This window comes from Gobio gobio (assembly GCF_949357685.1).
Source record: "Gobio gobio genome assembly, chromosome: 1".
NCBI lineage: Eukaryota > Metazoa > Chordata > Actinopteri > Cypriniformes > Gobionidae > Gobio > Gobio gobio.
The window spans coordinates 51,274,242-51,300,173 of NC_137097.1; the positions used below are offsets into that span (position 1 = coordinate 51,274,242).

Genomic DNA, 25,932 nt, shown 5'->3' on the forward strand with positions numbered 1-25,932 from the left:
AAGGCGTTATCACGGACGCCTAAAGGTCCTACTCGGGATATATAAACCGCCACACTGCCAATAGTAAAGTCCTCAGTCGGCAGTGGAAGAAGTTGGTGTTGTATCTGCTGGTAAGCGCTTGAGCTTTTGTTCATTTAACTGTAAATGTGTATTTCCTGTTTATCATGAGTTTATGTATGTTAATTGTGATTAACAATTAAAATGATTAAGTTACTAGAGTTTAGTTTATAACATCAATTCCTTGGTAAGATGATTAGTCCGCGTCAACCTTACCACGTGGTGCGTGTACATGGTGTAAAGTTATTGTATGTGAGCGGATAGTATGCGAGTTTACTTAAATAAAATGTAAAGTGGTTTAAGGGGTGTTTGCACTATCCAATGGATCTGTTTGAGACCGAGTGGTTCAAAACTCAGAGATCATCTGCTTTCCTTTGCAGGAGACCGAGTAAATCAGGACCTAACAGCTGCTGCCTTGAGGTGAGATACGGCCGCCTCTTTGAAATGAGTAACGTTATACATTTGTGTTGTATGTTTGTTAAACGCTTCTATGATGTTTAGCACTGGGCTCTGAGATTATGTGTAGACAAAAGTGCAACTCTGCTACTGACATGGCTGAGTCTGAGAAGTATTGTAGAAATGTAATCCTAAAAAGGGATTAAATGCGAGATGCATAACTTGAATTTTTGTTAATTTTTTACAGAGTGTAATCTGGTGAGATGTGACTGTGGCCCGTGGACCCGCTTCCGCCTTTATGCAAAAGATGTATAATCGGTTTTCTTACTTTTTTTTTTTTTTTTTTTTTAGATCATACAAATGCATAATGTTTGTGTAAATGTGTTTATAGTTTGTATTTTGTTTTACGACCATTAAAGACTGAGACCCCCCCCCCCCCCCCCCCCAAGCTCTGCTTTTGTTTTCAATTTGAATACAGAATTCAAAACTGGTGCTTACAGTCATGATCACGTTAATCTGCAGGATTTTGGCCCTCCAGGAGCAGGCCTGTTTTAAATGAGTTGTTGTATAGTACACTTCATATCATAATGCAATATTGCTCCATCGTATGTAGAAGATTGAAAACCACCAATGAGCAGGTAATTGGGTGACTAGCAAGGGGGGCGAACTTATGTTTAGTTTGGGGAAACTATGGAACCTGCCAGTCTAAAGATGCATATTTCTGAAGATGAAATGGTTTAGGCGGCTCAACCTATAAATATATATTTGTTATAAAAATAATCTTTTACATTTAATGTATCTAATCTAAACATTTGCATATTGTGTGCAAATCCCACAGTTCTAAGTGCGAGTTAAATCTCAATTTTTAGTTTATTGGGAAATGTGCTGAAGGTAGATGTTTTAGCTTCACTACTCCCGACAAAGCAAGCACAACTACCATAAAAAGAACTGGCTAATTTGTGTACCGTGTGCCATTTTGGTTTATAGACTGTAACCAGGTTTATTCCGGGCAATACTAAAGGTTTTTTTTTTTTTTTTCTCCCATTAATAAACATCTTGACTCTGCAAAGGGGATATGACTTAATAACTATATAAGGTATGAAACCAATGTCCCTATGCTGAATAAAATGTAGTAAAAAAAACCAAGCCACTCAGTAATTCCTGCATTTATTATAATTCTAATAGCATTTATTCATTTCTTAAACATTTGTATTTCATATGTGTACATGTATAATCGCATACACATATTTTGTAAATAACCTCTTATCTGTTCATAGTTAATTTTCTTCAATTTAAAAGAAAAAATATGCTTTCTGCACACCCTGGATAGCTACTGCATCAATTGCTCCTGTGTGATCTGTAACCTCTCTCTGGGTCACATTGTCCAGACCCTTTAATGGCTATGTAGTCTTCAATGTGCATGATCATGGATAATTCTGTAGTGTGAAAAGCTCTGCATATTTTTCTGTTAGATATTTAAACTGTCTGTGAAGAGAGAAACATACGACTTTTACTCCACCTAGTGGACAATACAGGAAAGTGAGAATTACCATTCATCAGGGTACAAAACCAGCTGTTAAAGCAAATCAGTTCTATGAATTTGAAATGTGAAACGGAGAACACAGGATGTGTAGAAAGCATGATTCGATTATACGTTAAACTTGTGTTAAACATTTGGAAGACAGAGATTCTTTAAAACTTGGAATCCTTTTTTTTCCCATCTCAGAATGATAATTTCTTTCATTGTCCTTACTGTTATCAACATCACTATACTTACCAGTCTTAAACATCAAAAATACAATAAGTTCTTCAATCTTTTTGTCCAATGTTGGTGATTTATGGTAAAGCGAGAGCTGTGATGAATGATGCATGAATCCCACACTCGTTCTGAGAAGACGAACAGATGCAAAATGGGCAGAGGGAGATGGAGGGGGCGAAATCTTTACTGATGGACCTGAAAGAGACAGACAGGAAAGTAACAAAGGTGAAGGCGTCTGTGGTTTGGACTCAAGGTTACAGCAGATGAAAAGAGGAGAAATAACTCATGAAAGGAAGTGCAATGTGATGATGAGGAGCCCTTTTAATTGATTGAGCAACTATTTATGATGTGGGAGATGAGGGCTGGAGGTCACTAGATTTACTTATTCGTTTGTGTGAGGGAAAATGAATGTAAAGGGTGTATATATACACTGCTGCAGACAAACTCCTTGATAGTCCTTGCATACAAAGTGATGTCACATTAATTTTGCGTTGGAAGGGAAAAGCAGGAGGGTGAGGGACATTGTAAGATATATGAAAGTCTTGTCTCTAATTTAAGTCCTAGAGGTACCAAATATCTGAACTCATTGCATGTGGTCACAAACTGAAAAAAAAATGATGTCAAGAATAAACACCCGTCCAGCGTTTGCGCTCAGAAACAAACAAGAAACACTGCAGCGATAACAGCAAGGACGATGAGAACAGTGAATGCAATAAATAACATTATCTCTTGTTAAATCAACAACAGATTTCCAGACCCATTTAGAGTTTAAAAATTGTTATAGGAACAATCATTGTATTAAAACAGATATTAGCACATATCCCTCACCCATGTCAGAGTGCATGTTCATCTTGCCTTCGCTCCATAGAAAGAGTGTTTTTTGGAAGGAGAAAGGGAGAGAAGGAGACTTGGAAAGAAAGGAATACAGGCAGTTTGGTTTTCCCTCTCCCTCTTCTCCATGTTGTCTCCTCTTTTAAAATGGAGCCTTGATATCGTCAATAGGTTTGCTGAAGTCATAGTCACCTCTATATTTTTAGAGTCTGTGGTAAAAATGTTGATACATTTTCAGTAATATATATATACTTTTCTTTTTACAATGTTGTATCATCTTCCTTCTTTAAAAGATTTTTTTGCTTGTTTTAACATGATCTTCATCTTGTATCCATACATTGATATTTTACTGTGTCCCATTATGTTTTTTAAATAAAAGATGAGTGTATCGTCATCGAAAGGTGTTGTCATACGTTTGAATATGTTACTATCAGTAGGGTGAGGATGTACTGTCTGCATGTATGTATGTGGTAGAATGCGTGTGTGTCTACTCTGTTGGTCTGGGCACTTGTTTTTGCTACGGGTTTGTAATACAGTGACCAGTCTGTATATGTGTATACATACATATATATATACATATATATATATATATATATATATAATTTCATTATAAGACATGAGAAGGTAAAGAAGTTCTAGTGAAATACAAGATAAGCACAAGCCCTAATCTGGCTTCGGCAAAATAGAATCCCTCCGTTGATGAGGTAAAAACACATAACAAATCACGATCATGCCTCTAGTGATAACCTTTCACATTATCATGTGTACACGCACACACTCACACTCTCTCACACACACACACAAACAAACAAACAAACAATCTCAGGAACCCACACATAAACACAGTCGTACCAAATAAGTGCCTGCCGTTAAACTGACCTCTATTTTAAGGGCTTCCCTAGTCATACCAGACAGGAGGTTTGTCAGTACTTGCCCTCCCTGCATTGGTCTCCATTGAACCTGCTCTAAAAATGAGACTGTTAGTAAATATTTGTTGGTAATAGACTCTGAGAAAAAGAGAAAAGACAGCAAAGGAGGTTCAATATCTCTCTTTCTCCCTATCTCTTCCTAAAGAGCTACAGAAAACAACAAAGCAAAAGAGCATTTTGATTGTTTCCCTCAACTTATTTGGCTCAGATATATAGTATGTTACCTTCTCATGTTGTAACCTTGGTTTTCCTTATGGAGTTAGATTCCCCTATTTGATTCATTCAATGATTTCCATTTTGACCACTTTGTGAGTGCCTGCAAGCTCAAACTATGTGTTCTGTTTAAATGTTGATATGTACGGATGTGTATGTGGGGATTTTTTGTTCATGTTTTCGTTGACTGAATCACACAACAGTGCAGGTTTTCACAGTTCGACAGGCCTTCAACTCTCTCTTTCTCTTGTATCGCTTCATCTGCGAGCTGGCAGTTTGATATCGAAGTCACCTCTTCCTGCATTTTTCTTCCTTCAGGGAATAATCTCTGATGGCAGCAGTTGTCACCTCATCTTTCCTGTTCTCTCAACTCCGGTTGCCCTCATCTCTCCTTCTGTCTGTCCGTCCATCTCGAGGGGAGAGGGCAGAAATGGGGAAAGGGCTAGAAGACAGCCTGATGATAGGGGGGAAGGTGGAAAGTCTTTATAAAGAAGTAAATTTTGTTCTGTTCATCCCCCTCTTTCTGTTCTCCATCTCTTTCCCCATGCCATCCTGGATCTCATGCAGCAGCCCACTCCAAATGTTCCCAGAAGTTAGCAATCAATAGCATATCAGCATTTCACCTCATCTGTACTAGCTTTTTTGCTCATGCACTACCCCTTTCTCACCCTAATCCCTCTCCATCGCTGTCCTCCCTTGTGTCTCTGCCTCCCCTTCTTTCTCTCCTCTCACCTGTCCATCACTCTCCTGAGCGCCCTCTCTATGTTCATGCGATGGCCAACCCTGGTCACACCCAGGTCCAGGTAGTCGTCCTTGGTAAGAGAGGGCAGGTGCGTGCCATCGATCTCGTTGTCTAGGAAACGCTCCCTGTGCTCTCCCAGGTTCAGGTAGCCCAGCCAATCCGCAACGTCGTACTTGGTCCAATATGGGAGTGGTTTGGAGGCAAAGGGTTTGGTGGGTGAAGGGGGTGGGAGGTGAGGATAACTCAGGCAAGTGGGTGGAGGAATGGGGTGAAGAGGTGGGGATGAAGTCCCTGACAGGAAGTGGGTGGGGGACAGGGAGCGAGAGACCACCAGAGAGGAATTTGGAGGTGGGGGAGCACCCGAGGGGGCAAAGAGAGGGGGAGAGGGGGAGAAGTAGGGGTCCCCAAGGGGATTGGCAGGTGAGGGTGGAGTAATAGAACCACGGAGGTCATACAGGCTGCTATAGAGAGGCGTGGTGGGGAGAATAGGAAGAGAAGAGGGGCGGGGAGGGCCAAGCTTAGGCCGGTCAGATGGAGAAATTAATGGGCTGGGTGCTCGTCTGCGCTGGGCGTGATGTGACTCTGCCTTACGAGACTCTCGGCTGGGGATAAATTGGAACTCCAGGGCTTTGGTGCGGTAAACGGGCCGGTGTTTGGGCGAGGTGGGGTATGGCGAATATGAGGAGGGAGAAACAGGCGAGTGAGACCGGGGAGGAGGCTGGGATGAGGCAGCAGGGGGCTGAGGGGAAGGAGATCGAGCCCAGTTTGGGTAGAGAGGCTGGGAGGAAGGGGTGGGGGAAGGAGACAAGGCAGGCTGAGAGAGGTGAACAGGAGATGGGGAGCTAGAGCGGACAGAGGGAGGACTCAGTGCACCTGTGGAGTCCTCTGAGAACCTGAAATAAGAGAAAACAATAAATTAAGGCAAAAGAATAAAAGATAGGACACAAAGAGAGAAAAAAGGGGTTGATAGTAAAGAGAAAGAGAGAACAAGGAGGTATAGTGCAGCAGTTACCTGTGTCTGATGTGGGACAGACAGATGAACATGGACAGTGCAATAAAAAGCAGAAATCACAAAAAGAGAGGAACAGTTTAAACAGACACAGTTACACAGAACACACAGAGTTCATTGGTGTTTGAGACATTATAATTAAAAATGGCGGTTACAAAACTATTTTAGAGCACTGTCGCAAATAAACCATGTTAGTCTAAATACCCAAGGAGTCCTTTAACTAAATGGCTCAGATTTTGATGACTTATGGCATCCCAAATCACACAATGCTCATGCAGCTGAGAAATTCTCATGCCACATGCCTCCTTTCAAGGCAACCATGCAAACATTAACATATAGCCATGCACATATACCTATACTGATGGTAACACACAAATACCTATGCCTGCTCAGTGATCTCTGAGCCCCCCAGTTCTCGGTTCCTTTGCTCCTCTGCTGTAATTTGGTGCTTAGTTCATTGATGATGCTTGCCTTCATACCGGACACGGGAGGATGCAGTTTACGTGCCTCCACATATGTCCCCACAGTCTGGCCCCCTCCTTCCCCCATGGACTGCGCTGTCCCAGCCGACCCATCACCCCACAGAGGTTTTATCTCGGGAGTGCGGGGACGGTCAAAGTACATTACAGAGGAGCGAGCAATCCCTGGCCCTTCCCTAATCCCATAACCATCACGGGCATTCAAATCTTCCTCATCTCCCTCTTCTGCTTCCTCCTCGTCCTCCTCCCTACGACGGTGGTAGGCAGGGGGTGCCGTGCTGGTTTGGCGCCGAAGATCTCCGGCCCGGCTGCCTTCTCTGTACCTCTGTGTTTTTGGGTAGGTGGATGCAGTGCTGGCGGCTTTGGCATTGTGCATTTCAAAAGTCTGTCCATCAAGGTAGCTCATGTAAGATTCTAAAAAGTCTGACCCACTTGTTCTGTCAGCCTCAGTCGACCCACCTCTCTCTCCAACTCCTCCTATGCTACCTATCCCTGCTCTCTCTAACCTCTCTCTGACCCCACTACCACTGAGTGCAAGGATGTTGTCTAAGTGATGGTCACTGCTGCTTCGGCTGTCCAGCTCCTCAATCCCAGAATCTACTACTGTTTCCTGGGACTCACCGCTCTTGGCTGAAGCTGCACAGGGTGGTGGATGATGCTCTGCGCTAGGTCGCCTGCTACCCCCTGTAGCTACTGTGGAGACAGTTGCCATGCGTGTGTGTGGCATGACAGCAGCAGCAGAAGTAGTAGTAGAAGAGGCGACAGATGTAGAAGCAGTTGAGGAACAGCTTGCGGTCACAGTTGAGGTGCCTCTGAGAGAGACAGACGTTGCAGGATTGGATGTTGCTACTGGGGGCCCCCGGTAGGCAGGTGGAGCTGGAATAGAGAGAGGAGGTGGTGTGGGAGAAGAGGAGCGCCCAGCAGAGTGTGTACTATTGTATAAGTGTTGCGGATGAGATAGGCCAAACGGTCTATGGTAGGCGGTGGGTGGTGGCGGAGGTGATACAGAGGGAGGTGGAGGTGGCCCAGATGGCTGCAAGGTAGAGGGGGAGGGAGGCGGTAGAGGGTTGGGGGAAGATGGAGAGGGAGACGGGGCTGACTGGGTTAGGTTGGCAACCTCACTGTCATATGAAGTAAGACTGGAAGTTGTGGAATCTCCTGCCTGGGGTGAAGGCAGGGGTGTGTGAGGTGGGAACCCAGCCATAAAGGAGTCTTTTGGAGGGGGAGGAGGTGGTGGGGGAGGTGGTGGACGATGAAGCTGCTGACGGGCTGTTACATTGTGAGACATCATTGCAGAGTAACTCAAACCACGATCAAAACTATTGGCAAACTCCAAAGGTGGAGGGAGAGGATCTGCGAAAACAAACTCATCATCTACATCTACTGAGGGAGCTGGGGGAGGAAGAACCATCAGACCTGTGCCACTTCCACCTTCACCTGCTGAAGGACGTGTAGGGGCTGCTGTTGGAGGAGGAGATGGTGGTGTTAATGAAAGGATGTACGCCCCAGCCTCACTCTCCATCCTCAAGAACGAGGGGCGTCGAGGCTGCTGGGTCGTTGGCTGTGTATACTGTTGCTGTAACTGGGTCTGAGCCTTTTCTATTTCTCTTTCCCTCTCTCGTTCTCGTGACCTCTCTCTCTGACGCTCTCTTTCACGCTCCTTGTAGGTGGGCTGATAGTGCGGAGACTGATAGTGGTGCGTGTGGACAGTTTTGTCCTCAGAGAAACGAACCCTTAGGCCTTCTCTGGGAGCAGAGGTGCCAGCAGCCTCCCTATCTGCACGCTCTCCTACCCCTGCTTCCTCACCCCAACTGCTCCCTGCTCCACGCAGGATCCTGGGAGATGGAGGGCGAGTGGATGTGGTGGTGGCAGCTAGTGATGAGGAGGTAACAAGGTATGAGGAGGAGCTCGAGGACTGAGCAGCAGAGGAGGTTGCAGAGGAAGAAGAGGCCATTGAGTAAGAGTTGTGTGATGTTGGTTGTGCAGTGGATGAGGGAAAGGCCCCAATGCTGGACAATTGACGGCTAAAATGGTGTTCAGTAGTCCTCTCCCTACGTATGCGACCATCATCCTTCAAGGCACGTTCCCGTGCAGCCAATGCCAAGCCTAGTGGGGATGAAGGGTCCAGGACTTTCCCCGTTAATGGGTGAATGAAAGTTGTTGTGGAGGCTTGCTGCTGCTGCTGCTGCTGCTGTCGGCCTCCTGACCCATAGAAGTCAGCAGGTACAGACTTAGGCTGGTAATCCCCAGGTGGAGCAGGTGAGGAGTACTCAGGCAGGCCAAAGGCAGGAGGCATACTGCGTGTGTGGTGGATAAAGGTATCACCTGAGAACATGCCTTCATCTATAGATTTGGATGGTCGTAGGCGTGGTGAAGGCTGGGAACTCAGCTGTTGTTGGGAAGTCTGGGTCCGTCCTCCCGCACCTCCTACTCCACCCAACTCTTCCTCAGCAGAAAGAAAAAAGGAGGCACTCTTCCGTCGTGCTTCATGGAATCGCTCTCGATCCCTGCGAGCTGCCCCTACTATGGCAGCACCAAACTGGCTGGTGAAGTCCAAACTCTCTTGAGTACGAAGTGATGGGGGTGGAGGAGCAGGTATAGATGGAGGGGCTGGCGGTGGAACAGTGGGTGCAGGTGGGGGAACAACAGGTTGGGGTTTAGAACTGTCACTCTCTCCTGGAGGAGGCGGTTCAGCCTCCACGCTGCTGCCTTGGCTACTGCGACCACTGCTGCTGGTGGAAGGGGCTTTAACAATGATGGTTGGGATAGGGATGGAGCTCTTCTCCACAGACCCCTTTCCTTCCAGGGTGCCCTGGCCCTGACGCAGATCCTCCACCTTTGACTGCTTCACTAAGGGCCCCTTCCCTCTCCGGGCACCACCTTTCGGTACACCACCTGCCCCTGCCCCTATCGCACTGCGATCCACTCTGGAGGGTTGGCTCTGTGTAGTCTGCTGTTGTTGGGGAATCACAGTAGCAACACTGGTGGGTGGGACTGCGTTGCTATAGCCCCTTCTCAACACTGCGGCTTTGGCCCCTGCTGCTCCTCCAGCCCCTGCAAGGTCCCCTGTGTACCCAATCACCTTCCTGGAGGCAGTCCTACTTGGCACAGAGGGGTGGGCTTGAGCATGGGAATAAGAGAGGTCCCCGGCTCCTGACCCAGTAGGTGGTCCCGGGGACCTGTCCCGGGGTCCATGAGTGACATGTACTGACTGTGAGTAGAGCTGATAATGTGCAGAAGAGGAAGTGGATTGGGACACAGAAACAGAAGGTTGCTGGGATGTCTTGCCCCTAAGGCCATGGGGGGGAGCTGAGGAGAAAGGGGGCTCAGGGGGAGCTGTAGTAGGGGGAGGAGGTATGTCATCTGGGCCAGGTACTGAAAGACTGCGGGCAAACTTCATGGCTGGAGGATGAAGGAACTGCTTCTCCTCCTCAGGAACCCCTGCAGAAAAAGATAACAAAGAGGAGAGATTAAATACATTTTCAAGGAAAGTAATGAAGGGAGAATGAATAGAAAGGATGTGTTACAAAACAAAAAAGACAAAAGAAAAATATGCCTGAGAGCGAAGGAGAATGTATGACAGCTGGAAGTGAAAAAAGAATAAGAGAAGGAAAAGAAAAGATATCTTAATTTCCTTAAAATGAGCAGAGGGAAAACAAAACGGGATACAGAAATGAGACCATCTTGTAGTTTGTCTGTCTGTCTGTCAGCTTGTCTGTTTATTACCATAACTGATCTCCCAGCATGAACATGTACAAGCCATTCACTTCTCTACTTTTGCAATGCTGTTTTGTGCAGACTAGTTACAGTATGTTATAGAAGGACAAATGCTATTCACACACCATGTCTACCTGATGACACAAGAAATTACACAAAGCTAAAGCTATAGCAAGCAAAATAGCAAATGGCCTTATTTTTTATGTAAATAAAGGTCCCAACTGTGTAACCCAAGAAAGAGGAAATTTTCATATTGAACATTTAAACACAATTTGGCACTGCCAGCTTACGTATCCATGGCATGGGACAAAAAGTGTTTCTCATACAGTGTGCTAATAATCTTGGTCTATAAAATGAACAGCCCATTTATAAACCCCGACTCACAATAAACACTTATGTTGAGCACCAGTTGAAATAAATAACATTCGCCTTAGTTATGACAATTGGTCTCTTCTGTAACCCAGTCAAACTCCTGACAAGATTCTTATGGACCGTTTCAACAAACTTAAACGTACAGTCATTATTCTAGAGAAATAAAGCATTACAGATGATAAGCATTAAAGCAAACCCACAATTGCACTCTTTTGAGTGCTTTAAATGCACATACCATAGACGTAAAGCAGTATGGCTAAACAGACAGACAGGTGGGCAGACAGACAGATGGACTAACAGATAGCCTCACCGATGGACTTCTGTCGCAGCATACCGTGCGGGGGGCCATGGCCAGACACAAATTGACCACGGTCGTAGCCTAGCCCTGCCCCAGATGATGTCATTCCCATTCCCGATTGGTCGAAATTCGGCTGCCAGAAGACATGGGAACATTAAACATTATGGACCCATTTTTGGTCTGCAAATTTGCTAAAAGAATTCCGCAAAAACAGAGCTTAGTAAATCCTGAGCATCAATACCTCATTCAGTAATCATTATGATCTTTGTAATAGTAGTCTTGAGTAACTACTACAATGGTCTCACACACACACACCTCATTATAAAAGCCTCTGCCCCGTTCTCTTTTTACCCCTTGAACCCGGGGTCCTTGGGCTTCATTGGTACTGATGGTCTGCTGTGCTGCTGCTAAAATCTCATCCAATTTATCTGACATAGAATAATAGAGAGAGAAAAACAAAGAGTTAATTAATTAATTTAATATATATATATATGTTTAGCTTAAATTAGTTTGAATTTAAGGAATTGTTCACTCAAAAAATATAATTATTTTCCTACCCATATTTCTTTTGAAATTCTTTTTCCTTCCATGGAACAACAAAAAGGAGTTATTTATAGCAGAATACCCAAGCTGCTCTGTTCCATACAACGAAAGTAAATTGTGGTCACAGCTGTCAAGAAAGTTTGTCAATTAATTATAAGCTAAATTTCAGCCTATACTGTACCGCAGTGGCGCCTGCAACTGTACGACTGTACTCACTGTGTGTACCATGAATGACCTGAGAAAACATTTACTTGAGAATATTTCAGAAATTATAATGTGTTCCCGTATTTCTGTCAGCTGAACCAGCAATGCCAATGAATCATTTGTGAAATTATCATTCTTTTGAGTCAGTTATAGTTGGCCAGACGGGTTGGCACTGAATCATTTGGAGTAGTTCCTCTGTCAGTATACGCAAGAACACAGGGAAAAACAGAAAGATAGATGAAGTGGAGGTTTATACCTACAATCAATTGAAACAAAAGTCAGAGGTAACTTTGAGAAAAAGTGCTTTTAAATAGTTTTAAACTGTAAACATGCACTAGATGTATATTTTTGAACACTGTGCCACGTTTTGTCATTTTTGTATTTTAAAACATTTAAAATGTGTGCTGTCAAAAATGCATTTTCGTTCTGCTCTGGTGTTGCGTTCATTTATTGTTTTGTCCGAAGGGTTTCTAGATCTGCGTTAGCCAATCTAGAAAATTAAAAATGCTTTAAAGGTCCCATGGCATGAAATTTTCATTTTATGAGGTTTTTCAACATTAATATGAGTTCCCCTAGCCTGAATATTGTCCCCAAGTGGATAGAAATGTTGATCGGTGTAAACCCGAGTTCTGGCTGTCTTTCTCTGCCTTTGAGAAAATGACAGGCCAGACGAGCCAATCCTGAAGTCTCCTGGTTTGACGTCCAAGCAGGAACGGTTCCCTCCCTTTCCTCCGCCCAGAGAATCTGGCACGCCCAAGCAAACGCTCCAGAGATCATTACTTGTGAACGAGTGAATGCTGGCAGTTTCTCAGTGTTTGGATGTACAAATGAAAACAGAAGTCTTTTTTCAGTTCCTTCTGATCTGTGATCAGTGATTTCTGATGTGTAGCTAATTATTTATTATTCGTGCACACACTGCGGCTTCTCTCTCTCCCGACAGAACGGTGTTTTCGTGTTTTCTATCTTGTGAGTCAGTGTTTTTGTACGTCCTCGTCGCGTCTATCGGTTCTAAAATGTGCATACAGTCATGAGTTTCTGCTCAACATCTTTAGAGATAAACCTCACACACGCCGAAGCTCGGGCTGCACTGGCCGGTGGCCTTCAACATCCCCGACCCCCAGTACTGCATCTGGCCCACAGCGGAGGCACCAAACGCGGCGCGAGATTAAGCAGAAGGGGGGTAAGCGTGAGGGTATCTGGGCTAGCCAGCCTAGCCCCACAATAAACTGGATTACATTCGATTACTGCTGTTGTGTCTTTGTTTGCGCTATGTACTCAACGCGCCTCACTGACGCTTTTATTTTATTTAAAAAAAAAATGCTATTATCAACACTTACTTTTAACTCGTTCATCTCGACAGCTGTAATGGTACTTTGCATGTGTTACAAAGTTGGTAATAATGATGAAGACGGACTCGGTGTGACTGGGACTCGTGTTTATTCAGAACTCTCAGATACAAACACAATAAACTTGCGCTGACTGACAGCGCTCTTACAACTCAGTAGTTACTATAAATAACTTTGTTAGCAATCGCTGAGCTCCATCTCTGTTAAATTAGTGATGTCCGGTTCGCGAACGATCTTTCTTTTGAACCAGTTCTTTTTAGTGAACTGAATCAGTTCACCAAATCGGACTGAATCGTTCTAAACGGTTCGCGTCTCCAGTCAGCGCTGATCCATAATTTACTAAAGTTACTAACTTTCTGACATGAGTGACAGTCCCTCCGACTAGAAATAGACTAATAACCTGAAGGATATGCTGTAACTACAACAGTTCAGACATGCTGAGAACTGATGTGAAATGAACTCAGGTCCATCCGTCTCTCTGGCAGCAGCTCGTGCCTGCTCGTGCCTCGTAGACCTTGTTAAACCACGCCCCCTCCGCTCATTTAAAATGCAAAGATGTCAGCCAATCACAACAGTGGGCGTTTTTACTGAAGTCTCACAGCAGACACGCCTCTTGAAGCAGGGCATTCAGCCACAGGGCAAACAGCAGTATAGAAAAAATGCCTTTTATTTCTAAATTATGAAATTTTATGATGTAAAAGTCATACTAACAATATAAGTACACCTCAGGAAACATTATCAAATAATAGAAAAATGCCATGCCATGGGACCTTTAACAAAGTTGAATTTAACCCCACCTCCCACTTTCTGTGCGCACCCTTAGATAAAATCGTGCAGGTGCCCCTGCTATACCCCACACAGGATACGACTGTAACCATGGTTCCCTGAAGGGAACGAGACACTGCAAAGACGCTGTGGGAATGCCTCAGAGGCTAAGCCCACAGCTTCCACAACTATGGACGGGGGTGAAGGATTGTCCCCTCTGCTTGAGACAGAAGGTCCCTTCTGACCAGAATCTCCTAAGGAGAACCATCGAGGAGGAACACAAGGTCCGAGAAGCAGACTCAGGCTGGCCAGAACAGAGCTACTAGCAGAAAACGGGCCTCATCCCGGTAAACTCTCTCCAGAACTCCTGGGAGCAGAGTAATCAGGGAAATGTGTGTAGATGTAGCCTCGGCTACCATGGCATCCATCCCAAGAGTGTAAGGGAGAACCATAGTGGACAATGTGTTGTCTCTAGAGATGCAAACAGGTCTACTTCCGCTTGACTGAACCTCTCCCATAGGAGCTCCACCACCTCAGGGTGAAGTCTCCATTCCCCTGGCCTCAGCTCCTGCCTCAACAGGACGTCTGCTCCCTGATTTTGTTGCCCAGGGATATAAACTGCCCTCAGTGAGAGCAGCTTCCCTTGGGCCCACAGGAGGATCAGGTGAGCCAGTTTGTATAGTGGGCATGACTGAAGACCCCCCTGATGATTAATATAAGAGACCACTGATGTGTTGTCTGTACGAACAAGCACATGACGGCCTCTAAGGTCTGGGAGGAAGTGTTTGAGTGCTAGGAACACAACCATCATTTCCAGGCAATTTATGTGCCACGAGAGAGGATAGCCCTGCCACAGACCTTGAGCCGAGCATCCACTTATGATCACCCCCCCCCCCCCCCCCATCCCATGAGGGATGCATCTGTTATAAGCATTATGTGATGACAAGGAGCCCCCAGCACAGGTCCCTGACAAAGGAACCAAGGTTTCTTCCACATTACAAAGGCACGTAGGCATCGCCGCAGTGTTTGAAACAGTCTGACAGTAAGTGACTGCTAGCTTTAACTTGTTCACTGCAGAGAGAATCAAATCAATACGAGCAGGACACAGATGTGCATGCATCGTCATCAAATCCTAGAAAAGTGGTTCTCTGAGCTGGAGACAGAACACTCTTCTTGTCGTTAACGCCAAATTTCTCATGCGGGCTCGATGCCGAGCTATGCCAAATGCTCTGACTGAGCTAGGATAAACCAATCATCAATGTATTTCAACATGTAAATGCCCTGGAGTCGCAGAGGAGCCAGTGCTATGTCCATGCATTTCGTGAAGGTGTGGGATGACAAAGCTAGGCCGAAAGGAAGAACCCGATATTGGTATGCTTCGCCCCAAAGGCGAACCCTAGGAACTTCCTGTGGGAGGATGGATACATGGAAGTATGCGTCCTTCAGATCTATCATGACAAACCAGTCTAGACCTGATATGTGACATGATTTGCTTTAGAGTAAGTATCTTGAATTTGACCTTTACAGAGCGTTTTAGCTGGCACAGATCTAAAATTGGACGAAACCTCCCATCCTTATTCGGAACGATAAAATACCGGCTTTAAAACCCGGAATCCCTGCTGGGAGGAGGGACACGTCTCTCAAGACTGGTCTCTGGTGTAGTTTGAGTAGCCAACTCGGCACCCTGAAGCAGTGAACTGACAGGGAATGACCGAACTGACTCCGGGGGGACGTTGAGACATGAGCAGCACACAAGGTGGTGGGGTTGGCAAAACTAAGGGTAAAGAGAGGAATGTAATGAGGGGTAGCCAATTTCCCCCTCAGAGGGGTTTGTCCTCAGAAGCCTGACACCACTGGCATCAGGGCTTCTTCACCGAAGCCTCCCTAGAGATAATTTTGGTCCTCAGATCCATTTTATCCTTAGAAGACTTTAGCTGTAAGTATCGGCCCAATCCCCAGTCTTTCTGTCAAGGGAGGAATTTTGGAACGCTGCCATTTTCGCCTCCTGAAACCTCTCAACGACTGAGGTGACAGCGTCGCTGAAAAGGCCAGCAGTGGAGAGCGGGGCATCCATGAGAAGGCTCTTGTCTTTATCTTTAATGCCAGAAATATTTAACCATAGGTGCCTCTCCATGGCCACCAGGGCTGCCATAGAATGGTCGATTGACTTGGCTGTCTCTCCTTGGTGGTCCGGAGAGATAAATCTGTAGCCCAATGCAGCTCTGCAAGATGGACAGTGTGCAGACATGCCACGGCCTGAACTGCCGCCGAATATGCTTTACCCACCAGCACTGATGTAGTTCTAACTGGCTTGGTGGGTAACGTTGGAGCTTTAAGGGACGATGCAGACTCTAGCAAGCGTCTCTTCAACCTTGGGCATCTCCCTATAACCATAGTCCTTCAGTCCCAGGATGTTAGAATAATTGGATGTTTGGGGGCTGAAGACACGATAGGAGTCTGGTTTCTTTTACGATCATGGTCTGGTCTCGTGGTCTCGTTGTGGAGATTGGGAAACAACATGGAGGTTTTGATCGGGGTGGCAGAAAACGTTTGTCTAATTTGCTCTTATAGCGAACTTCCTGTTTCTCAGCCAGCCAATCGATGTTTTGCTGAGTTACACTTGGTTTAAACTACTGTTTGCTCACCATTTTTATAATGTCACTTATACAATGGTGATAAACTCCTGATCTAACAGAGTCAAAATGCTGTTCTAAGACAGACAAACATCAAAGGGACAAGCGGTTTCAACAGAGCGCTTGCTGAAGACACAGAAGCTAGCGTTGTTTGGTCTGGGTGTGCGTTATAGTTTCCTGGTCATGATGTCACCCGCCTATGAAGTTCTGCCACACCCTTGGACTGATTTCACATGTGCTTCACGACGCAATAACGCAGAGGCGTTCGCACACCCTGGTCTCTATCCATTTTTATTGTAAGACAACAGCTCAGACATTCTGCTAAACTTCTCTTTGGTGCTCAGTCATACAGGTTTGGGTGAATATATGATGACTGAATATAATTTTTTTGTGTGAAATATCCCTTTATTTCTTAACTTTATGTATGACTAGAAATATAACAATGTATAAAACTATTGACCCTCTTACTCAAAGCCATCTGATAAACTGTCCTCTTCTTCTCTGTAGCTTGGGTAGACTCGAACTCTGTAACAGAGGGACAAGTTTCATCCTATATAAAATATTTGCAGACCCATTAGGTCAAGTGTTTCGTACAAGACAGAGAGAGTGGAACAAAGAGCTTTACCTGATTTTTTTTTCCATGGGGCAGAGGCTGTGATCAAGCAAACAGACAAAGCAAGTCAATGTAAGGTGGAAAACCATTATCCTGTAGTAATACTCTGTTAACTGTTAATGCTGAAATCACATTCCGTTCAACTAACAAGTACCAAGATGTTAAACACTTTTTTTTAATTTGATTTACTGTACACTCGTTCCACCAAATGCATTTGGTGGAAAGGAGTGTACAGTAAATATAATCCTGTACACATGCAACTTTAGCAAAACAAGAGAAACTAAAGTGTCTCTTACCTCTGTCCACTGTGTATGGAATGCCAGGACAAACAAAAAGATCAGGGAGGTTATAAAACAGATTAGATAGAGCTTCAATCACTAAAAAAACAACCCGTGCGACAAAAGTGTGAAGGAAAGGTTCAAAAAGCCACAAGTGAGTTTGTAGGTAGTGTATATGTGTGTGTACGTGTTTCTGTGTGCATATAAAGCTTAGGGATTCTGGGGCAATTAGAGGAGGGGCCGATCTGCTTGCCTGTAAAGACTAATCATCACCCCTTTTGTCTTCATTCATAGAGTTGTTTCTGTCTTTTTCAGAAGACATTGTGCAGCAAGACATTAATGCCAGTGCAATCTCGGATATCTTTAGAGCATGGCAGCCAGTGAGGTGGGACATTGCACCAGGTGGAGATGTGAGTGTGTAAAAAAAGGTAAGGGCTCTTCACTCACATTAAATTGCTGCATCTGATTAGGCACATGGTATGAGATAACATTACCTGCACGCATTAAATGCCTGAGACACATTCAGTACACTGAGAAGATACATCAGGAATACATCAAACCACTCTGATCAAGTTATATAAATGGAGTATTAACTTAAACAGCGTTAAATGTAACAGTAGGCATGCATTACTATTATATGCCCTACATTAGTCTCCAGACTTCTGACGTCTGGATCTAGCACACCAACCACATTTAGATTTTCATGTGACACCACAATAATAAACTGTTATGCAACAAAGTGGTAGTTTGTTGAATAAGCTGAACATTAGAGATTCACAGATATGGACATTTTGGTTGATAACAATTACTGATAATTATATATATTTTGAACTTTATAACTGATATATTGGCCAATATAAGATATACAAATAGAGAGCTAATAACCACTGAAAATAAAGAATTATACATACCCATGGCCAACGTTATTTAATAAAAGCTAAACGGAAAATATAACTTTCATAAATAGAATTAAGAAGAATAACGAAACATGATGCCTGAAAATAGTTTTTTATTTGTTTGTATTAATAGGTAGGCCACCTATAAATAATGTGGCATCCTATGATCATTAACCTATAATTTATTGACTTACACTACCATTCAAAAGTTTGGGGTCAGTAATATTTTTAAAAGGTTTTTGAGATATGTCTCATGCTCACCAAGCTAGCAGAGCTGCATTTTCAGCATCATTACTCCAGTCTACAGTGTCACATGATCCTTCAGAAATAAGCATTCTAATATGATGATTTGCAGCTCAAGAAACATTTGTTATTATTAGCAATGTTTCAAACAGTTGTGCTGCTTAATATTTATGTGGACACTGTGGCACACATTTTCTTTTCAGAAATCTTTTCAGAATTGAACATTTGAAGAGTTGCATTTATTTGAAATATAAAGTCTGATGCATTTAGATAACCTTTTGATGAATAACGCATCCTTGCTGAATAAAAGTATTAATTTCTTAAAAATATAAAAAAAAAACTGTTACTGACACCAAACCTTTAAACAGTATTGCATATATATTGGGTTATTTTACTTATCGGACCGATATCGATGGAACAGCTGATATATTGTCCATCTCTACTAAATATATAGTTGTGCACAATGATATCCTGTTTATATGCTACTAAGTGCCTAGAACAAAACTCTGAATATCTTGTAAAGATTCAATACCATGAACTAGGCAAACTGTCAACATCTACTTCTTGCTTAGAAGTGTTAGTTGTAAACATTCCTGGCGGACGGATTAAAACTGATACATCCAAATTTCCAGAAACTGCATAGAAGCCAGCCAATCTGATTGAGTGCTGTAATCAGTACTCACTATTACTGAATAGCATTAACCTCACACTAACCCTCACTACTGAATTATGGGAACTGTTAAGCATCTACAGTAGACAGAGTGCCACAAAGGGCTGTGAGAAAATTGCTGGGGCTGAAGAGAAGGGAAAAGGGTAAAACATGCCTCAATGGACCACAACGGTTTTAAAAGTTGATAGGGGAAGGTCTGTGTTTATTGATTTGGAGGTGGAACATTGAAATGATCTAGTCTGATTCCATTGATGTTATAGAAGCCTGATTGGTAAACTAAATGACTGTAAGTGATGGTGACACCTTGAGCTAGCACATACTGCGCCTCTCTAGCAATGCCCATCGCCCGCTGTGTTAATAGCGACACGCACAGCGCTCAGGAACCTGTTTCTCCGACAGCCTTAAGGGAGGTGTTTTAGATTGAGGTTTAGGGTTAAAGCTAAGAGGGGTTGCAGGTGGAGGATTGAGGGATAAGGTGGAAGGCAGGGGGGATATAAGGGTTGGCAGGGGACAGTTTTTGGGGGGTTACCTGTAGTGGGGGTGCTGGTAGTGACAGTGTGGAACTTCTGAAAGAACAGTGAAAGAACATTCTTAATGCTGTCTCTCTCTCTTTCTTTTCCTCTCTATCTGTATGCCATCCTCTTCATACACATCCCTCCATCATTTTGTACTTCCTTTTAAGTGTATCACTGTGACAGTTTACTCTTCGATTCACTCTCTCTTCTTCCATCCCTCCCCCTTCTGACTATTCAAACTAGTCAATTTGGCTCTTTCATCCTCTCTTGAATTTCTCTCTTCATTGTCCTCTTTCTCTCTCTCTAAGCCTTCTGGTTCTGTCCTCTAGCGCAGTGATTCCCAACCGAGGGTATGCAAACCCCAGGGAGCAGGGACATAAGAAGGGAGTGCTTAAAAAGATTTTGCTTTTCTAAAACCATAAGACAAAAATTGCACCTTAAAATATTAGGGCTGTTAATACATTACAATAATTGTTTACAATTGTTTACATTTTGTTTAGTAGTTTTTGTACACAATAATGATATATGTACTAACTTTTAAACGTTTTTTGATACTTTTATTCAGCAAGGATACATTAAACTGATAAAAAATACAGTTTAAAAAGACATTTATAATGTTATAAAATATTTCTATTTCAAATAAATGCTGTTCTTTTGGAAAAAATCCTGAAAAATGTATCACGGTTTCTATAACAATACTAAGGAGCACAACTGCTTTCAAAATTGATAATAATAATAAGAAATGTTTCTTGAGCAGTAAATCAGCATACACAGTGATTTATGAAGGATCGTGCGACACTGAAGACTGGAGTAATGACACTGAAAATTCCTCACATGAATAAATTACATTTTAAAATATAATAAAACAGTTATTTCAAATTGTAATAATATTTCACGATACTACTGTGTTTACTGTATTTTGATCAACTTATTGCAGACTTGGTGAGCATAAGAGACTTTTTTTTAATAAAAAAAAATCTTAATGACCCCAAACTTTTAAACAATAGTGTTAAGTACATATAGGCTACATAAAAACAGCCGACAGAGATTTCTGTGTCACTTGACTGAATGACAATGTTAAATGATATCCAGTATAATATGAGTTAAAATTAAACCATTTGTCGTTTGTGTTGATGAAGGGGTACTTCAGTCATACTGAGGGGGCTGTAGGGGTCAAAAAAGGTTGGGAAACACTGCTCTAGCTTTTTTTATCCCTTCATTTTTCTATCCTTGCATTTCACATGCCTTACCCATCTCTTCCAGTTCTGAAGTCATGGATTTGGAGCGCAGAGCAATAGCCGGTGTGCTCAGTCTTTTACTCTGCTGTGGGACTGTAAGGAGAGAGAGAGGGTCACCAGTGTCATGATCGTCATCACCATCACAATACTTCACTGTTGTCTTTGTTGTGTGAATTTGTATCTCTTACTTTTCTTTCTGACCCCTTCCTCCATATCAGGATTCCGGGTAACCATGACAACCTTGACCATGAGACTGTTTCCACCTTGCCTGATCATATTGACCACTTGCCTGTGTCCCACCTTAACCACATTCTGACCATTCACCTAGAAAACAGAAACAAACAATACACAGAGAGATACAGAGAGAGAGAGACCTTGAGTAATGAGGGAAATTCTAGAGAAACTTCAAGTAATGATACATAGGGAAGAACAGAACACAAGTTCCACGATGCAGTTCTGCGGACACCTCGATAAGGAAGTCTCCCATTCGCAGACCAGCTCTCCAAGCCACGCCTCCCTCGTCGACAGACTCAAGGTACTGCAGTGCTGGAAAGGCTGGGGTGGGAGTGAACTCTTCAATAGGGGTCTGAGCTACAAAGAGAAGACATTTTCATAATCAGTCTAGTGTGCTTATCCAGAATGTCTTATTGAGGTTTACAATACATGGACAATTATGAGAGAGGAAAACGATGAATAATGAGATGATTTTGTCAAATGTTCTAATTCCAGTTTTGGAATGCAATAATATAACTCTGTGTGTGTGAGTGTGTGTGTGTGTGTGTGTGTGTGTGTGTGTGTGTGTGTGTGTGTGTGTGTGTGTGTGTGTGTGTGTGTGTGTGTGTGTGTGTGTAAGCGAGAACGAGAAAGAACAATAATGAATGTGCCTTATGCAGTGTGAATTATTCAATGACTTTCAGGGGGGTCAAATAATTTTTGTCAATAGTTTTTGGGGCACAGTCAGTTGTGGTTAATGTAACACAACCCAACTGTGTTTTACCACCCCAACTCATCAACTTTAATAATATTAATATTGTGATGAAAATTGAGACCTTATTTATTGGCTAATAAAACACTGAAACATTTATTTGTAAAAAGAATAAATATACTTTTAATATGATTTTGACTTTCTCTGGAGGACTCAAGCTTTAAGGAACCCTGCAAAACCCCAACTAAATTGGCACCCTGCTCTTACCCTTGGCTCCTCTCAGGACAAAGCCAAAACCCTCATTGTCTTTTTTCTGCAGGAGGACTGTCTTCTCCTTGATTATGTAGTCACTAAAAGAAAGAAAGAAGGAGATATTGTGATAGAAGAGGCAGATAAAAGAGGATAGATGAGATGGTAAATATCTCTGCTGCATCAGGAAAACACTTAATTTCTGAACAAGCCCATTGAGTGAAGGAGGTGTCGGGGGGAGGGTCAGAGGCCAGAGAAAGCCAAGTACAGTGTATGAACGCATACATCACAGGACAGCCCGTACTGACTTTTTTAAAGGTGAAGTGCCATTTTTTCAATACTAGAATTCTTCTATGCCAGCTTAATGTGCTTTTCAACAGTGGGGAAGCACAGATGTCATATCAGTGGAAAAATAAGTATATTAGATATACACATTTGTCTCTGCAATGTTGATCCTAAAAGCCGTTTCTCAAAGTTCATTCAACTCCAAAGTGAAGTTAAGCAGTGCAATTATGTAACTAAAAAAACAAGCTCGGAACTGAACTTTTACAATATTTCCAAATGGCAATATGCAAGATGAAAGCATAAAATATAAAAAATATGTATAATATTTGATGCTTCTATTTGCCAAAATGTTAAAATGCAGTGAGACTATATGTAGCTATAGTTATATGTATTATAAATATAAATTAACATTTAAATATGTGTGTTATCTATAAATAATATAATTGTAGACTTGGAAATTAAGCTTTCCCCCCATTATGGTTGAATCACAGAAGCGACACCAGTCATTTTGCCAAGAAAACTCTTATTTATTATTTTAATATGTCAGACATAGGAGAGGAGACAATTTACTGGAGAGGTGGAGTTCATTCCATCTTTCTCTGTTCCTCCGTTCCTCTGGATTAGTAAAGCCACAGGTTGGCTTTATACTACAGACCAAAGAAACTTATAATTTCCTTACAAGTTAGAGAAACATGCTGTTTATGTTTAAAATAGAATGTATATCTCATGTATATACACTCCTGTATGGCCAAATATAGCTCATCCCAGGTCTCTCCTCACACACATGTACAGACACACCCTAACTTCACAAAATACATAATTCAAATGATTATGAATACTAATAAATAATAATCTTTAATAATATACACTACTATATAAAGGTTTGGGGTCAAACAAAATTCAGCAAGGATGTATTCAATTTTGCCAAAGTGACATTTACTTTTATAGTGTTACAAAAGATTGAAAATTCTATTCCTCAAAAGAATCCTGAAAAAAAAAATTTCCACAGAAATATTAAGCAGCAACTGTCTTTAACATTGATTGACAATAATAAGAAATTATTCTTGGACACAAAATCAGCATATTAGAATGATTTGTGGAGGACAAAAAATTTACAATATTACTGCTTTTACTAGGGCCACGGTGAGCATAATTTTTTTCCACAAAAAAAACAAAAACTCTACAATAGCAAATATAATACATATACAGTATAAACAAGTTGGTTGCAGTACACGTCCTGTTCCTGTAACACTGACAGTTCTGTCCCACTAATGGTTTCAATTCACAGCAGAGCCCATCCACAGCTTTGTTTACAATACTCTAGCATCCGTGCTCTTGCGTCAACAAGTGCACTGCAGTTCAGAACACAATATCCCCATCCTTTAGCTCTGTGTTCAGGAGACTTAACCAACAGTATCCTCTCATTGCCCGAGGACCAGAGGAGAGGGACAAGGGAGACAGAGCAAGTCGATGCAAAACACAACGGCAGGTCAGACCACACATGGCGATTCTCCAGCATTACAAGAACAATTTGGCGGGAAACCAGTCAACAAGCCTTGATTTGATGGCTGTCTGAAGTTCATCCATTGCAAAAACCTTCACATCGTGCCAATCTTGAATGTAGCTCAAACGTCACACAGCAGTTGACGGGGCAGGACAAGTCCACTCACTGCAATAACACAATCTTGCTGTTGTGTAGTTGGGAAAGAGACTGCAGATCTTCTATGTGATGTTTGTATGTGCAATGGGCACTGCAAGTGAGATGTTGGCGGTTGCCTAAGCAACGGCCAGAACTAGATATAGGAACTAGCCAGACTAATATGTAGACATGCACAGTGAGTGATACAGTGCACACAATTGGCAGCCATATTGAACAGAATTAGTCATGCCAATGTTCAACTCGAAGGGATCTCAGCAACACGCCCAAGCATGTTTTCAAAAGCAAACCAGTGTATGCTTGGCCAAGTACATAACTGGTCAAAGCAAAAAAATATAACTTATTTATTTTTGGTACATTTTTGTATATATATATATATATATATATATATATATATATATATATATATATATATATATATATATATATATATATATATATATATATATATATATATATATATATATATATATATATATATATATATATATATATATATATATATATATATATATATATTTGTGTGTGTGTGTTTGTTTGTTTTTGTGATTTATGAGGACACAAATTTGTATAATGACACAGGTATTACACTGGTATTACGACGTAAACATGAAATATGAGGACAATTCATATGTCCTCATATTTAAAATAACTTTTAAAAACATACTAAGCAATGTTATATTAAAAATGTATAAAAGCTGAATGTTTCCTGTGATGGGTAGGTTTAGGGCTAGGGGTAGAGTAGGGGGATAGAATGTACAGTTTGTACAGTATAAAAACCATTACGCCTATGGTATGTCCTCACTTAGATAGCAAAAGAAACCTGTGTGTGTGTGTGTTTGTTTACATTATGATCTTTTTACAAGACAAACAACCTACCACAAAAAATGTTTTGTTCATAATTTTATATATATATATATATAAACAGGTATGTGTAAGTAAATAAATAAACAGCAATTCTATTTTTTTTGGTGGAGCAAGAGGAAGTGATGACAGCATATACAAATCTGAACAAAAAACATTCATTCAAATTTAAAGGTTTCACATACAACAACAACCATGAGTTTATTCTCCTTAATGAGTGAATTAAGATTCAGAGTATTCCAGAATGATTCACGAGCAGTTGAAATGATTCACATTTTCTTCAGTCATATACTCATTCAGTCACTGGTCTGATATATCTGGTGATATGTGAAGTCAGTACTGGTCAGTTATGCTGCTGATTCTAGGGTGGTATAGGTTTCAGTGAGTTAGATGAGTCAGTTACTGTGTTAGTGAGTCAGTGTGGTTGTTTGTCCAACAGTGTCTCTGCCAGTCCATGAGTCATATGGCCACTGATTTCATGAATCATCTCTGATAAATGGCATCAGAAATGCTGCCTTCATGCTATACAGCTCCAAACTCGCTGCAGGTATACGTATATTATCATGTACAGGCACATGTATTAAGTGCACTGAACATGTGAGCAATCTGAGCATATTAAAGCATTCACCTAGAATGCCCTTGGCTGCCCTGGGTTGAAAACAATTGAAGTTCATGGAATTGTGGTGTGGAATTTCAGGTATGCCGCTTTTAAATTTTAATTCTGCAAGTTACACATTGACAGTGCAAGAAATTCCCACATACATTTATTTGCTGTAAAACAAAGAATATAATTATAAAATGAATCAACACAGATGAACCAATCAAATTAATTATGTTAAATTAAATTATGCTTGGTGAATTAAATGAGTTTGGTGTAACACACTGAGCCCACAAACGCTGGTTTTGTCTTTTTCATGTCCCCATACCCCCCCCCCCCTCCATTTATGAACTTAGCAGACGCTTTTATCCAAAGCGACGTACAACAGAGGAATACAGAAAGCGATCCGTCATGAAGAGGTGAAGAAACGCAAAAAGTGCCTGAGATACTAAGTTGTAAAACAACAACAACAACAACAACAACGACACAACTTGCCCTAGCCTCTACACTGCCTATATGGGTGGCTGAAATGAAAACTCATCTTCTGGTCTATAAAAGTTTGTCAAAAGCACAAAAGTTAATGCTGTGAGTTTAGCAACTATATGTGT

At 42.1% G+C, this 25,932-nt stretch overlaps 1 protein-coding gene and 1 long non-coding RNA gene across 2 annotated transcripts in view; one reads left to right on the plus strand and one right to left on the minus strand.

Annotated features, from left to right (window-relative positions):
• The first annotated feature begins 68 nt into the window (after positions 1 to 68).
• LOC307127733 lies at positions 69 to 3,440 on the plus strand. Its single transcript, XR_013816678.1, has 3 exons — positions 69 to 110; positions 438 to 477; positions 701 to 3,440. It is a non-coding gene; the product is annotated as an uncharacterized lncRNA (long non-coding RNA).
• A 1,111-nt stretch (positions 3,441 to 4,551) lies between these two features.
• The window catches only part of shank1 (SH3 and multiple ankyrin repeat domains 1), a gene marked incomplete at both ends in the record, with an annotated part of 78,035 nt that continues 56,654 nt past the window's right edge, over positions 4,552 to 25,932 (minus strand). Inside the window, 11 exons of the mRNA XM_079821440.1 lie at positions 4,552 to 4,639; positions 4,918 to 5,820; positions 6,316 to 9,856; positions 10,815 to 10,935; positions 11,118 to 11,230; positions 16,762 to 16,818; positions 16,919 to 16,945; positions 20,759 to 20,839; positions 20,935 to 21,070; positions 21,213 to 21,337; positions 21,939 to 22,021. Of these exons, the coding sequence (XP_079677566.1) occupies positions 4,552 to 4,639; positions 4,918 to 5,820; positions 6,316 to 9,856; positions 10,815 to 10,935; positions 11,118 to 11,230; positions 16,762 to 16,818; positions 16,919 to 16,945; positions 20,759 to 20,839; positions 20,935 to 21,070; positions 21,213 to 21,337; positions 21,939 to 22,021 (5,275 nt within the window). The remainder of the gene's footprint in view (positions 4,640 to 4,917; positions 5,821 to 6,315; positions 9,857 to 10,814; positions 10,936 to 11,117; positions 11,231 to 16,761; positions 16,819 to 16,918; positions 16,946 to 20,758; positions 20,840 to 20,934; positions 21,071 to 21,212; positions 21,338 to 21,938; positions 22,022 to 25,932) is intronic.